Source organism: Mesitornis unicolor, unplaced genomic scaffold, assembly GCF_000695765.1.
Source record: "Mesitornis unicolor isolate BGI_N332 unplaced genomic scaffold, ASM69576v1 scaffold11304, whole genome shotgun sequence".
In the NCBI taxonomy this organism is placed as follows: domain Eukaryota; kingdom Metazoa; phylum Chordata; class Aves; order Mesitornithiformes; family Mesitornithidae; genus Mesitornis; species Mesitornis unicolor.
Window position 1 is genome coordinate 76997 of NW_010182098.1, and position 14609 is coordinate 91605.

General features: G+C 36.9%; 1 protein-coding gene across 1 annotated transcript in view; it reads right to left on the reverse strand.

The window, feature by feature from the left end:
• Nucleotides 1-10603, reverse strand: part of MRPS9 (mitochondrial ribosomal protein S9) — a gene marked incomplete at its 5' end in the record, with an annotated part of 29246 nt that extends 18643 nt beyond the window's left edge. The window contains 4 exons of the mRNA XM_010183668.1: nucleotides 233-263; nucleotides 356-418; nucleotides 9163-9342; nucleotides 10438-10603. Of these exons, the coding sequence (XP_010181970.1) occupies nucleotides 233-263; nucleotides 356-418; nucleotides 9163-9342; nucleotides 10438-10603 (440 nt within the window). The remainder of the gene's footprint in view (nucleotides 1-232; nucleotides 264-355; nucleotides 419-9162; nucleotides 9343-10437) is intronic.
• Nucleotides 10604-14609: the final 4006 nt, after the last annotated feature.

Sequence of the window (14609 nt, forward strand, 5' to 3'; positions counted from 1 at the left end):
CATTTCTCTATATAGTCAGTTAAGAAGATATCTGAAGAGAACACTGGTATTCCAGAATCCAGCAGTAATTTTTATCCTAAAAACAGACTATCAGGTCAAGTTTTTACTGCTCATGTCTTAGCAGCTATTAGGAACACAGGGGAAAAAAAGTAAATATCTAAACACAAGGAATTCCACATATGCAAAAAGTCTAACACTTAGAAATAATTAAAAAAATTCTATGAGCACTTACTCCTCTGCTCTGGAAAAATTTCAGTAGGATGCTGTAAATAAATAAACAAATATCAGCAAAAGGGAAAAGTTACTTAAAAATAGCATGCTACGGTTATTCAGAAATGCAACAAAAAACCCCTACCTTCATCATGGGCCTGGCTTGCTTGTCAAATAAGCCAGAAGGAAAGAGATAGGCAATAGCTTTCTGAAAACAAAAAGAAAGATCATACATGTAATTTTTTCCACAAATGTATCATAAAAAAATTCTTAGGTAATTTTTTGTAGAAAAAACTAGCATAACTTTCGTACAGTAAGCAACCAAATAAGTAAGAAAGAGTGCCTCATATATGCTGTGCTGAAAAGAAAGGTAGATCATTTCCTTAGGAATCCTCAGGAAAGGAAAGCAACATTCTGAAGGCTGTACTCTATTGTATCAGGATGAAGGTTCTTCTGCAAAGTTCAGATTTTATGGTATGTGTTTATCGTAACTTACCAAAACTATTCAAGCGCAAAGACCACCTTTATAACAGTGATTTTTCCCTAAATTTTCAAGTGCTGTGACTTCTAGAGGATGTCACATTTAATTTACCTTTCTTAAAATATCAGTGCTTGCTAACAATGTCTACCAACAGACCAAGCATGGAAATCTTATTTAAAGCAACTGGACAAAGCAAAGTTTATACATAATTCCCTGAAGTTTAAAAGCAACGTTTGTTGTAGCAGTCAAATGTATTTCACATACCCTAAATAAGCATTTCATTGATCACTGCATTTGGAAACAACTGTGAATCACGACCATCTTTGCTGAACTTGAAATAATTGCTCAGAGAAGATTCTTAAATGCCATCTTTCTTCTCCTTAGATATCTAAGGGCTTGCTAAAACCATTTAAAACAACATGATATTCATTACACACTCACCATTTACCATTGCTTTCACAAAGTACACAAGGTATATAATTCGCTTTACTTAACCAATATCTGCCCACAATTCACGTGATGAGTGAAGTTTGTATTATTTGTATCCAACAAATCAAGTATATATACTGATACTGCAAAACATAAGGCAAAGCACCTTACAAGGTTAAACCCAATGACATGCATTTCTGTTCAATATAATCTTACCCTCCCCTCTTCAATGTAACGAAAATATAATTTAATAAAGAAAAAATATGCATTTATGACAGCTGTTTATTTCCATTTGTTTTTATAAACAAATCAGAAAAAGCTAGCCATCAAAAAGCCCCAAATGTAGAGGTCTGGCAAGCATAGCCAACTTCAGACAGTGGACAGTAGAGCTTGAGACAGAAATCTTGGGCTTGTGCAGTAACATGGATTAACCAAATAAACCTCTCTGGCAGTGGTCTCATATTTCCATTAAGCAGTACAGAAAAGTAGAATTACAATAAAATCAGAGTTTAAAATCTTCTCTTAAGAAGAATAGCTCTTTGTTGGTTAGGCTACCTTAGGGCTATTAGTCGCTGATAATTTTTTCTATAGACATGGAGTGGTTTGTCAGTGCTTCAACCGATTTAATATGCATGGAGTGTAAAAAGACCTAACCTATTACTTTCATTAATCCCCTACTGGCATTCTGAACAGAAATTTTGAGAATTCTGAAGCAAACAAAAGGCTTAACTTGATTTTATGAAATGGTAATTTTGTTTCTCTTAGTGACTACTGTATTCCCATTTGTTAGTCAATGGGCATTTTATGCATACACACAGTAGGTGAACACCTATTTATGAACAAATGGGGATTAATTATGATGACAATAGAGAAATCTGCTGTGAGCCAAATGATGTTAAACAAACACCTTATATAATATATTAAAAGAATTTATTATAGGATACTGAGATTGACTGTGTGTGTACTTAAGATGCAGTCTTTATGCAAGCATTTCCAGAATCTCAGTTGTAACAGCTACTCTAACTACGAGACCTTAATACATGCCAAATATAACAATTTAACATTTATAATGAAGAGAGTGGCTGCCATCTGAGACCTTCTACTTCTAGAAAGCTTATTTTATATTGCTTGAGTGTATACTCGTGTCTTTCACTTTAAAGCATAAACAAATCCTGCATTAAGAAATCCTAACTTAGATTTTCAGCTCTCCACTCAACAACTGAAGAATTATAAGCCAATGAATAATAAGTCAAATAATAGTTCACTTTGAAAGTTCATTTTTCTGTTGTTCCAAAACAGGAAGAACAAATTGCCTTCTCCCTTTTTATGGAAATGTAATCAAAGATGGTGTATTTGCTTTTATATCCCATTAGGAAATATCCTGGGATGCAACAGACTCCAGTTCAACTTCATTCAGAAGTTTCTTCTTAATTTTCAATAGCTATGTTCCCAGACTATATTTTAGCACGTCAGTCTGCCTTTCGGAAACTTCATCTATAGAAGCCGATTTTGTCTATGTAAATGTTTCAGTTTTGTAGAAAAGGAGTATTTCAGAAAAACTGTTATTCTCAACACCAGTGAGTACTAGCAATAAAATAAGATGGTGGATTGAACTTAGGAATGACATAAAAATTAGTCTCTCCAAACCACAGCTGGAGCACATAAATAACCATGAAGTATTTTCCTGAAATCTTTTGACAGTGTCTTCAGATTTGGAAAACAGGCTTCCTTTCAGGAATCTCCAAGTCTCAAGTCAAAATTCTGTAGAGAATTAACTACAGATGAGGTACTTAAGGATATGGTTTAGAGGGTAGACAGGAACGGTTGGACATGATGATCTCAGAGGTCTTTTCCAACCGAGCGATTCTGTGTGATACAATTTCTGCAGTTTCCTGAACATATAAAAAGCAGGAGAATGTCTCTCTTAAAATTTTACAATCAAGGTTTAAATGCTAGCAGTAGAGTTCAAGAAACTTTCTAGATTTAACTGCAGTTTTCCATTCCAGAAGTGGTTTTCAGTTTAAGAGTCATGGCCCATATCCTTCTTCTAGTGCTTAATTGAACTCCAGATGAGAAAGGAAATGTTGTGCTGAATATGACCAAGAACTACTTTCTTCAGGCCATCATTTCAGCTATGCAAGATTCATTCACCTCACTCTAGCATCCACAGGTTCTGGGCTGCTATTTCCTAATTCTATTTGTTAAATCACACTGTTGCCATTGCTTCTGGAAATAAAACACAACTTTCTAAAACAAACATCCATAATTATTTTCAGCAGAAACAGGATTAAAAATCCTGATACCTAGTGAGGCAATGGTGGACAATCATTACATAAACTACTGGGAAAAGGTGGAATGGGTACAGCCTGCTTCTGCTAAGAGTTACTAAAAAAATACAAAAATTTAGCCATTTCCTTTAGGGATTTGAAAGTGTTTGTTTTAAAACTCTACTGTTGATCCATATAGCAAAAAAAAGCAAAAATACTTGGTAGTCACACTTCTAAAAATAGCAGATCATAATGAATACATGCTAGTAACAAGACAGTTTACACATCAGACATTTCTTAAACTGCATCGGTAAACTTAATGTTCCTGTAACAAACTAAAATGAATCCTGTTATATCCCCACTTGTTGGGGGACCGGATGATTCAACACGCTGCACACAGGACCATAATGTCTTTCATTCCCAGCTGTAAGTTTGAATTCAAGCCAGTTGGAATAATGAAGACAAGATTTCATCCCTATTAAAACAAAAAAATTGTATCTGGCAGTCCTTCTAAACATGCAAACCAATTCATTAAATAATCTGTCCAGCACTGCACATGGCATGTTCTGCAAATTCAGTATAGCTGCTACACCATCATTTGCCCTCTTCACTGAGCATGCTGACTTCTGATCCTCCTTCCCTTCCTATCTATCCACAAGCCAGGAAGTTTTGTTTGCTCACTTTCTCAAACGTCAGAGACTAACTCTGAATTAAACAAGTTCAGCTGGGTCAGTAAAGGTTACCTTTTTTTTTTAATGTCTTGGGAAATTAAGAATTCAATACTTTAATTCAAATAGAGTTGACTGAGTCATACTGTGATATGGAAAGGAGACCGAGACAGTTCAGTCCTTAAATAACCTGCTGTAGTAGGAGAGGTTTAGCAAGGCAAATTGATCTTGCCCTAGTGTCTTCCCACACTTTTGTTGAATCCACAGCTCAAACACAAAACATTCCACTAATTTTCATTGCTCAGATTATGTGCAAATACAGTTACCTAATAACATCCAGTGAGGAAAAGTATTTTGTAAAAAACAAGGAATTAAGAAGAAAAACAAATTAAAAAGAAAACAATTAAAAAACCTCCACTCTGGGCTTCCCTTGCAGCAGCATCCTTTTTGGCAGAGTGCTCAAGAATCCAGTTCATTCCTTTTTAAATATACACGAAACTTTAATCATCAAAACACTGAAGTGAGAAGTGACACTTTATGCCGTAACGTTTTAATGAGCGATAGCTGTTTCAGCTTCTTCTACTCCTCAATTTGATCTCACAAGAGCCACTTCCCTTCTTAAACCTTGCCTCTTGAATCAGATTATTTAGCTGCTGTGCTTCAGCATTTCTCAGACTGAGATGTTTGCTGCAACAGCTGTTTTTCCTTCTAACCACTCTAGCAGTATTCTTAAAAAGTTTTCAGCATCCAAAATCCAGAATATTCGGGGCAGAACCAGGAATGTATGAAACAAAAATGAGACATGAAATGCTAGCTCATTAAATAAAAAAGCTATTTCAAAGACAGAAAAGATTAACAACAACAACAAAAAAATTGGCAACACACTAAGTTTACCTTGTAAAACAAAATCTTCCTCTAACAACTAACTACTAAAATTCATTGAAACCATTCCAATCATTTGTCACTGTTTATCTAAAGCTTAATTCTAGCTTGGATGGTAAGAAATTGTAAGTTCACAGTGATGTATCATTTTAACTTCATGATTTAGAAAAAAAAAACACCAAAACAACCTACTAGCATTATATGAGAAAACCCACCTTCTTTTAATATGACATGATTTTTATGCTAATAATTTTCAAGGCAAAATTTAATGTCTTGTAGAGCTTGCAGAGAAAAAAACCCAAACAAAAACCTGCTGAAAGAAACAGCCATTATTTTTAACTTCTTTTCAACTTTTTAAAGCACTGAACAGTATTAAACACAGTAAAAGAAAATACAGTACAGGCATTAGTTCAGACAGACTTCGATGAAGAAGAAAATACTGATGCTTGGTTCCACTGGAAAAAAAGTTGTAAAAGACATTCTACCTTCAACTGTTTAAAAAGCAACACAAAATCAAGTATTTCTTGTAAGAACAATGCTGGACAACACACTCTTACTGCATCCAACACCACCATTTTGTTCTAAATAACATTTCTGACATCTCACATATGCCAATATTCACTCATTTCTAACACTTTCAATTGCTAAAACTTGAATGTTATTCAGAAATCAGACCCACTGAGCCACTTTTAAAAGCAACTGACTACAACCTATTTTTCATGAAAGAAATGTTAATTTATTGAAAGAAACTATGCCCTATGAGGAAGTAAGTTTTTCCACATTTAGTATTTTCATAGTTAACCTCACTGGTACTTTTGCAACAATATATATGCTAGTGAAGATAAACATATACTTTAGAGTCAAATTATTCCATCTGTTCGACAACAATCTTTTAGGTCATAAGGCAGACAAGAAGAGAAAATTAACACAGATCTCAAGATCTTTTGAGTTTTACTAACTCTTATGGGAAAAGAGTACTGCTTTATGATGAGCTCATATTTGGGAGAGCATTTAGTGACTGCATAGAAATGAATAATAAAAATACTGACATATAAATAGGTCATGAAGATTAAGACACTTTTCTTGTATTAATCTTACTTAAGTTTCTGAGCTTTAAAGTAGAATATCACAGAACTGACAGTGGAAAAATGAAGGTGGGCTGTTTACTACAACCATAAGTTAAAGTTAAATCACAAAATAAAAGGTTTCCAGACTCAACCAGGGAAAAGCACTAGGTCAGGACTGCAATCTCTATTAATTAGGTATCCCAGCTGGGCAGTGGGTATGCAGCTGTTAACTTGATCAATGACTTACCTAAATGTCATCTCTACTGATTCGCTTATAAATTACCAGCAAGTGAGACTAATGTACAGGTGCTAATTTATTTAAACTGTTCTCTGCAGTTCTACATAGCTTTATAAACTGCATCTGGCACCTAATGTTAGCTGTCAGTTGTACTTAGACATGCCTGTCCTAACGACTCTGTTCATTAGAAATGAGCACAAATTATGAAATATTGTGAAAAATGATACATCAAATGGAATGGGCAAAGCAAATCAATTAGAGAAACTTCACAGCACATATTCACACATAGGAGAATAAAACATCCTAGCTTCAGAGTGAGGTCTATAATACCAATTAAAAAGCAATTGGTAGACTTCTGCAGTTATATATCAATTTACTAGGTATTTTTTTCTCCTCCAGAAATACAGTTGTAATGCACAGCTTAACTTTTCATTCCTAAATAAAAAGCATCAGTAAGAGGTAATTCTGCTTTCACAACATCCAAACGGATTATCGAGTCAACTTATTTTCCTGTTTTAAACTTCACAAGGTTTAGCTTTTATTATATACCTATATATTATAGCTAAAACTCCCGTGAAGGACAGAATCCGAGGATGTCTACTTTCAAAATACACTGCACAGACTGATTAACAGTAGAAGACATGGAGGTATATAAGCACTCACCAGAAAGAATTATTACTGTTTGAAATGTAAAGCTTGATAATTCTCCTGCCAGTGCTTAAGCAGCTTTTATATTTTTGTAACAGAAATTTAATTATGCATAGCAGACACTATCACACACACTAAGTATTTTCCAGCACCTGATGAAATATGAAGAAATCAAACACATACCACAGATACTTGGTATCGCCAAACAAAACAGAACTCTTCTGGCTCCACTTCTCCATCTTTTCAGAAACAGAGTCTGCAAAGCAGTCCTGTACTGCATTTGTAAAAGCTCATTTCCAGAAATAATCTGCTTTTACTAATGATGAAGCCAAATTAATTTTGTGCAAATGTTCATAGTGCTGTGGATTCATAGAGAAGAAACCACTACTCAGATATGGTCATTTTCCATTTCTTGAAGTATTGCTGTCTGTAAGCACTCCCCTTAGACCTTATCAAAAGAAGGAATCCAGACCGCACATGAATGCATTCTCCTACCATTAACCTTTCTGGCAAACAAACTGAACTATTAGCACCATCATGGAACTGTATTAACATGCAAGGTATTCTGGTGGCAGGTCTGTGCATGAATACTTTACAAGAAAGCTAACTGAAAAAGATAAAGGTCATCAAAGGTAAGAAAAAGAACATGAAAAATAGAAGAAAAGGAAACTCTGTAGTCTGTACAGAAATAAGAAAGCAAATGTAAAGAAACAAGCTGCCATTACTGCTGGCCCAGATGTCTTGACGAATGCTTTTACTGTTGACAGGATCTTACCCACTCTACACTGGAACAGGCTGCCCAGAGAGGTTGTGGAGTCTCCTTCTCTGGAGACATTCAAGACCCGTCTGGACGCGTTCCTGTGTGACCTGGTCTAGGGGATCCTGCTCTGGCAGGGGGGTTGGACTGGATGATCCTCAACGGTCCCTTCCAACTCCTAGCATTCTGTGATTCTGTGAGACCAGAAGGGTCTCTGCACTGGCACTTGTCTGCAGAAGTGCAAAGTGGCATTTACAGTTCTGAATGAAAGTAGTCACAGTATCAGTGCACAACTTTGTACTCAAAGCTTTATCTCCTATGGATTTGTGACTTGAAGCCAAGCTCCCCTTATGGATTTTCTGATACCTGAGAAGACTCAAGTCTCATTTCAGCCTTTTTCTCAGCAGGGCATTAACTTTGTATCTCTTCTCTACCTTGTTTTCTATTTTCAGAGAAGTATTCAGAACTTGGTTTTGAAGTCTGCCAAATGTGTTTGAAACCAGCCTGTATCACCACCTACAGATGCAGTTCTCTTTCTTGGCATAAGGATGCTGTCAAGACCTCTTATGTGGACACAGCTATGCAGACAGAATTTGGCCACAGAGAGACAACAAACAATCTTCTCTCCCGGAAAAAACAAAACCACGCACACCTCCCCATTGGCATGTACCACATTACTATGTCTACCGAAAGGGCCCTGCTGATGTACTGTGCTACCATGGCTATAGCAATAGCGCAGCTGCTGCACAAAGAAAGCTTCAGTCATGAGACCTCAGGCAGACCTAAGACTGAATGTCACCAAATGACATTTCTCCTCCCTACCTCTGTTGTGTGATAAAATACGACAGAAATGACAGAAGTGAAGACCAGGTGGGGCATTAAAAAAATATTCATGCAACGAAACATTTTTCTGAGTGAAGACAGCATATCTATACATGAGCATAAATGACACAGAAGAAAAAGAGGCCACCCATCTGTCAGTTGTCAGAAAGAATGGCAATAAAATAGTATGTTTGGAGCTACTGATATGAGCTTAAATTCACATCTATATTAAAATCCCTAAGCTAAACTAGAGTGTTAGTTGTAAAACATCCTATAAAATTTAATTTGCATTACTAGCAACCACAGTATCATACAAGAAAACCTGACCTAAACATACACAGCAGGTCAAATTGTGGGTAAACGTTTCAAAGTGCTATATAAACCTTTACAGTGGCTCTTATAACCTTAGATCAAGGGGATTATTCATTAGTACTTTTAAAAAGAACCTACTGTGCTTTAGCAAGATATGGTATACAGCTCTATATGTGTGTGGCTGACCTCACATGGTAGCAGGGGTAGAATCTCTATTCACAGTCACAGTTGCAATGTTTGCAATGTATAGTAGCATTCTTTCTTATTCTGACAGTTTGATTAAAATTCTCAGAGAGCTGAGGGGCTCATGCTGAAGTAAAGTGCTTTCAATATTTGAAACTCTACAGTAAATTACTTCTCCAACAGAGCAACTGTACTTACATCAATATCCTCTTGGGTAAAAGTTTCTGGATCTTCTCCCATCATGTTGGCTAAATGTCTCTTTCCTAGGTTGAACTCTTCAATCTGTTTTTTAATAAATGCCTCCGTGTACTTTCCAGGTCCTGAGGCTTCTACATTTTTCCTCTGCACTGCTGTAGTGGTATAGATTAGCCTTAATGTCTAACAAGAAAAAACAAACAGAAGAGAGATTTATTTTATATTTTTGGCACAGTGGGCTCTAAATAAAATTAGCAGTATAATAAGCCATTCATACTCATAACGAGATTCAACACATTATTGTAAAAAGTTAGAAAAGTCAGTATTACTCATGAAACCATTTTCTTCCAATTGTTTAATGCCCATAAACAGATAAACACATTCTCAAAGTTGAACATTTTCGAACATTACAATTAATTCAGAAGACTTTTCTGATGAAAAAAATGTAGTATCATATGTCAGGAGCATCCAGCAAAAGCAAAACACAGCACTGATCAACAGATGCAGTCTTAGGGGGAAAAAAAAAAAAAAAAATCTATCGGCAAATAAGCAGATTTTGTCTTCACCTAAAAGCATCCTAGAACGAAGCATGGAAAGAATCTGCAGGGCAGCTCGCTAGTGGCTTTGAGAAGAATATGTCTGCACAAATACTTCTGAAGGCTCTGGAAGGCTGTGGAGTGCCGCTTCCATGTTCACAGTACTGGAATGGTTCTTCAGCTGTTTCACCAGCACAGGTAGAACAATTAGAAAACAAGTGGGATGGTTCTCACCAGCAAACACTACTGAGTATTGTTCCAGCTCAGAAGTCATAACTAAGGAGACAGTTATATTTTGATCTCTGTGGGATATAGGTTTGTTTTTTCTTCTATCACGGCAATTGGTAGTGAAGATGACTAATTTCAATCAAACTTTCTGCCAGACAAGCAGGAGCTTCACTGACAGAGCTGTCATGTCCCAGTTCTGGCCTAGAGCCAACATTATTCACTATTCTGTCTCTCCAACATTAGTATTAAAGTCCTCTGCAGCTTAATTACTCCACAAACTGTTTATTCGTGTGGTCTGCTGTGGGCAGCAGGAGGGAGGGAATCACAAGAAAAAAAGGGTGTCTGGGACAGAAAAGCTAAGACAGAAAAAGAACCGCTTCTGAAACAGAAAAATGCCTAGTTCTGTTCACCAGAGAGTACCCTGAAACACTTCTCTCCAGCACCTTCAACGTGCCACAGCTCAGCTTTGTGAGCAGGCAGTGCAGTTTCCCAAGGCACAGTGAGCCCATCTCACAGCCCACCCCTGGTAGCATTCCTTCCTCCACTCCCTCCACTCGCCCTGTGCCAGCTTTGGCACTCGGACTCTTCCGCAAGCCAGCTCAGCTCCCCGAGTGTGGCAGAACACAAACTTCTGCTTCCTCCCAGCAAGTGGGAAGTTCTCAGCTGAGCGATTCATATGTCTGAGGATTCAATACACAAATCTAACAAGCGTACTTGAAATTTCAGTTTGGAATGAAGACTACAATACCCTGCCTTAAACCTATGTATAGCACATGCCTGCTATGAATTCAGTAAGGCTTGATATAGAAGGTAACCTTTGAATAATGTCGCAAAAGAAGGAAAGAACTGACCCTCTATGTTTTTACAACCTGACACAGATAAAGATACACCCTCAAGGTATGTACCTCAGGAAAGTAACCAATACCTGTGCCAAAAAAAGTTTAAAACAGCTCCAAGGCAGAGTCTGGTGCTGAAGAGCCTGCTGTTGCTTTGTTTTATGCACAGCTTATATGTATCATATGCAATGCCAGTCCTGGTTTGCCCTTTCCTTCATGTCTTCTTCGTACATTGACATATGCAGAATTAAAAGAAAAATAATCAAAATTTTAAATGTACACATTTTCCACAGGCAAGGCTTTGAAGGTTTCCTTAGAAAGCAGTAAGGAAAGCAGAGGTATCTCTGTATGTTCCCTATTCTTCTCTCCTAGTCACTCCTCAGGAAAGAATTCAATTCATCTTCTGTCTTACTTGTCTTAATAGTAACTAATTATTTGTAATTCTTGTTAATGAATATATGATTCCTTATTACTTGGCCCAAAATTGCTTTCTCTCTGCTATGCTTTAAACAGGATACTTTAAAAAGATTGCTTTCATCTTATTCCTGTCAATTTCTATTGTAATTTTCTCATTTTTGTCCTCCTTCCCTCAAGCTATTCATATTCTTCCCTAGTTTCAATTCGTCACTAATCAAAAGTCCCTGGACACACAAACTGTTCATAATTAGAAAACAGCCTCTTATGCAAATGAATATCTATTGTACTGGGTACCTCTTCTGGGATGAGAGTACTGTTTCATGGGTGGTAACCGGCAAGAACTGCAAAGCACAGCTAAATGCTTCTGGCGTTTCAGTTAAACAAGAAAGCCTGCTTCTCTGCTTTCTACAGGAAATCACAGAAGTTTACATTTATTTCTTATACATTTTCTACAGCATTACTACAGACAGCAGCCTCACCATTTTTAAATAATAATGGTTATTAACAGCACTCCTGAAATAATAAGACTCTTCTACCAGGGCAGTGAAAAGAAAGCCTGAACTTCTGGATACAACTCCCGCGTATTAACGCTCCCCTCCTGACTCCTTTCTGAGCAACCCAGTCTTAGAACAGTTTGGCAAATCCTGATTTTCCAGGGAGACAGTAAATTTACAGAAAATCAGCTTATGTAAAATTTGAGGGTTTTTTTTTCCTGAGGCATTTTCAGACAATTTCAACTTCTCTGGCCTATTTTTTCGAAGCAGAGAAATAACTAGGACCTGTTCTGTTTACTCTTGTCCCATTAATTTTAATTCACTGGAGTTATACGCATATAAAATCAATGCATATCACTAACAGAGGAACCAAGTTTTCTGCGTATTTGGAATGGGAAAAAAAGGGAATCAGAGGCGAGCGGCTTGAATTCAAGAGAAAACATTGTCCATTTTACAACAGGACACAGTCATAGAGGTAGAAGCAGACGCCAATTGACATGGCATGCATGCTGTTGCACCATCTTCATGCAGCATCCATACCCTAAACTAGCAGACTTCAACCATCTCCTTTTCCAAAACCACGCAGCACACAAACGGATTTGTACTAAGAAGTGATCTTTGAGATAGAACTTCACTAGCAGATGCAGAGCTGGAACTGTTTCTCCACATCAGCACGCAGGACTGGAGCTGCTCTGTGTCCATTGCTCTTACTTACTGGCATAGCAGTGCTACTGAAGCCAGCAGACAAACACGATAGCAACAGCAGTCCTCTGCACAAGAAAACACATATATTATGTAGTGGTGATACAGAATGTAAATGCTCAGACCCATCATGAGTTTCTGAAGAACAACTTTTTGTTCAATATATGAGTTGTGGTTTTCTAGTGTACTGTTTTACAAAAATGTGTTTTAATGTATTTATTTAAACAATATTTACATAATCTCAGATTTCAGTTGGCCTACTAACTAATTAAGTGAACTGGTATTAGGTTTATGTTTTAATAGAATTTTGTAAAACACACCAGAAAGCATCACAAGGTGTCAGCAAATATGCATAAGTAATTTTACACTACTTTTTATACCTGATTTGACAAAGTACTTCATCAGAAGAAATCTCTTCTCAAAATAAAGTCTCTTGACAGCTAACTGTAAAACTGCATCTCCCTCACCCAGAAAATCTACGTTCTGTGAATATTTGACCAAATTTACATATTAAGTTTTGCTTATGCTCTATACTATGGAAATAAAGGATAGGTCTAAATGTTTAGGTACATGGCAAGTGTCAGACATACATAACGGGGAACAGAATTTAGATTCTGTTTTGAGTCACAAGCTATCAAATACTAACATGCTCTTCAACTCCAGACTTAGTTAACACATGCAGAGAAAGCTCCTCTGTTCCAAACGTGGTTCTGAAAGACTGCCACCAAAGTGGGATCATCTCCTGATATTAGTACATATATCATTCCCAGTGACTACGATAAGGTACTAGACCCAATCAAATGAAATAGCACGCACGGTACTCTTAGCTCTTCTGTTGGGAACAGATACACAGTCGCATCAAAAATGCCTGACAGTAACTAAGCTAGATCATGTTTTTTCTTTATAAATTGTGCTAAACCTCTGCATTGTAGTAATTAGAAGAACAGGAAACAAAATATATCGTTCAGTCAAAGCTAAGAGAACTAGGATTACAAAGTTTCTCTCCCTTTTCACAACCTGAGACACTTCCAAATATGAAAAAATCCTAAGAAACTGAAATGTTTCCCCTAGATAGACAGGAAGTAATGAACTACACTCCAGCAAGGGAATTTTAGGATAGTTATAATAAAAAAAGTTCCCTAACAATAATGACAGATAAGTGCTTGATATAAGAAATGGTCATAGCAGTTCAGAATAAGGCTACATCAACTTATTACCATGCCCTCAACAGCAGCCAGAATCAGAGGCACTAGGAGAGGACAAACAAGTAGCAGTAATTTTCCCTGGACCCTTCCCACAGCTTCCAGGGATCTGCAGTTCAAAGACACACTGATATCTTGTTTTTAACAGTCGTCAGTGGAATTTTCTTCCAAGTTTAGGTTGCTTTTTGTATTCACACAAATGCTTAATAACCTGAACATCCCCATCAAATGGTTCCACAGGTTAACTACACCTAATGGAAAGGAGTCTCCTCAGCTTTCTGGGTCTGGCTTCCCATCAGCTCCCTCCATATCCTTTGGTTCACAGTTAGAAATAGGATGATTTGTACATAGCTACAGGCTTAGGTATTGATCCCACCTTTAGGGGTGAGAGGAGTAGACAAATGATCTCTCAAGGCTCCTTCCAGCCCTACCTTCTACAGCCTCCTCCTTCAAGATCAATTCCTCATTGACAATACAAATAGTTTTCAGCTCCAACTCAAGCAAGTGCTTGACCAGGAAAACTATGTTACTATCATAATCATACATTTGATATAGGATAACCAAAACAACACAAACTGACAACAAAATAAAATGTTAGGACATTTTCAGCCTTACTCTTTTTTCTCATTCCTTGGGCAATTTAAGCTCATGTATTTCTGATGGCTGCACAAAGAACTACCAACACAGCCACCAGATCTTTATTCCTAATGAGTGACGTTAATCTGGAAGTAACCAATATAAACAGTTCAAATTGCTCTTTCCAGTATCACTTTTCATTTCTTTACTGCATCTTATCTTCTGTTACCTCATGATTTGGTTTAGTTCAGTCATCGAACAGTTCTTATTAGCCTAAATTACTTTGTAACTTGAAAGGGTTACCAGCATGCCTTTTTATCCACTTGCTGGTCACTGATTAAATATATATATACATACAAGTGTCTCAAATACCACTGCATAAACACAGTGGCCGTCCTCAACATGAACAGCAGCTAAGCTTTATAATTAAACGGCAACCTGCTGAAACACGGTATCCCT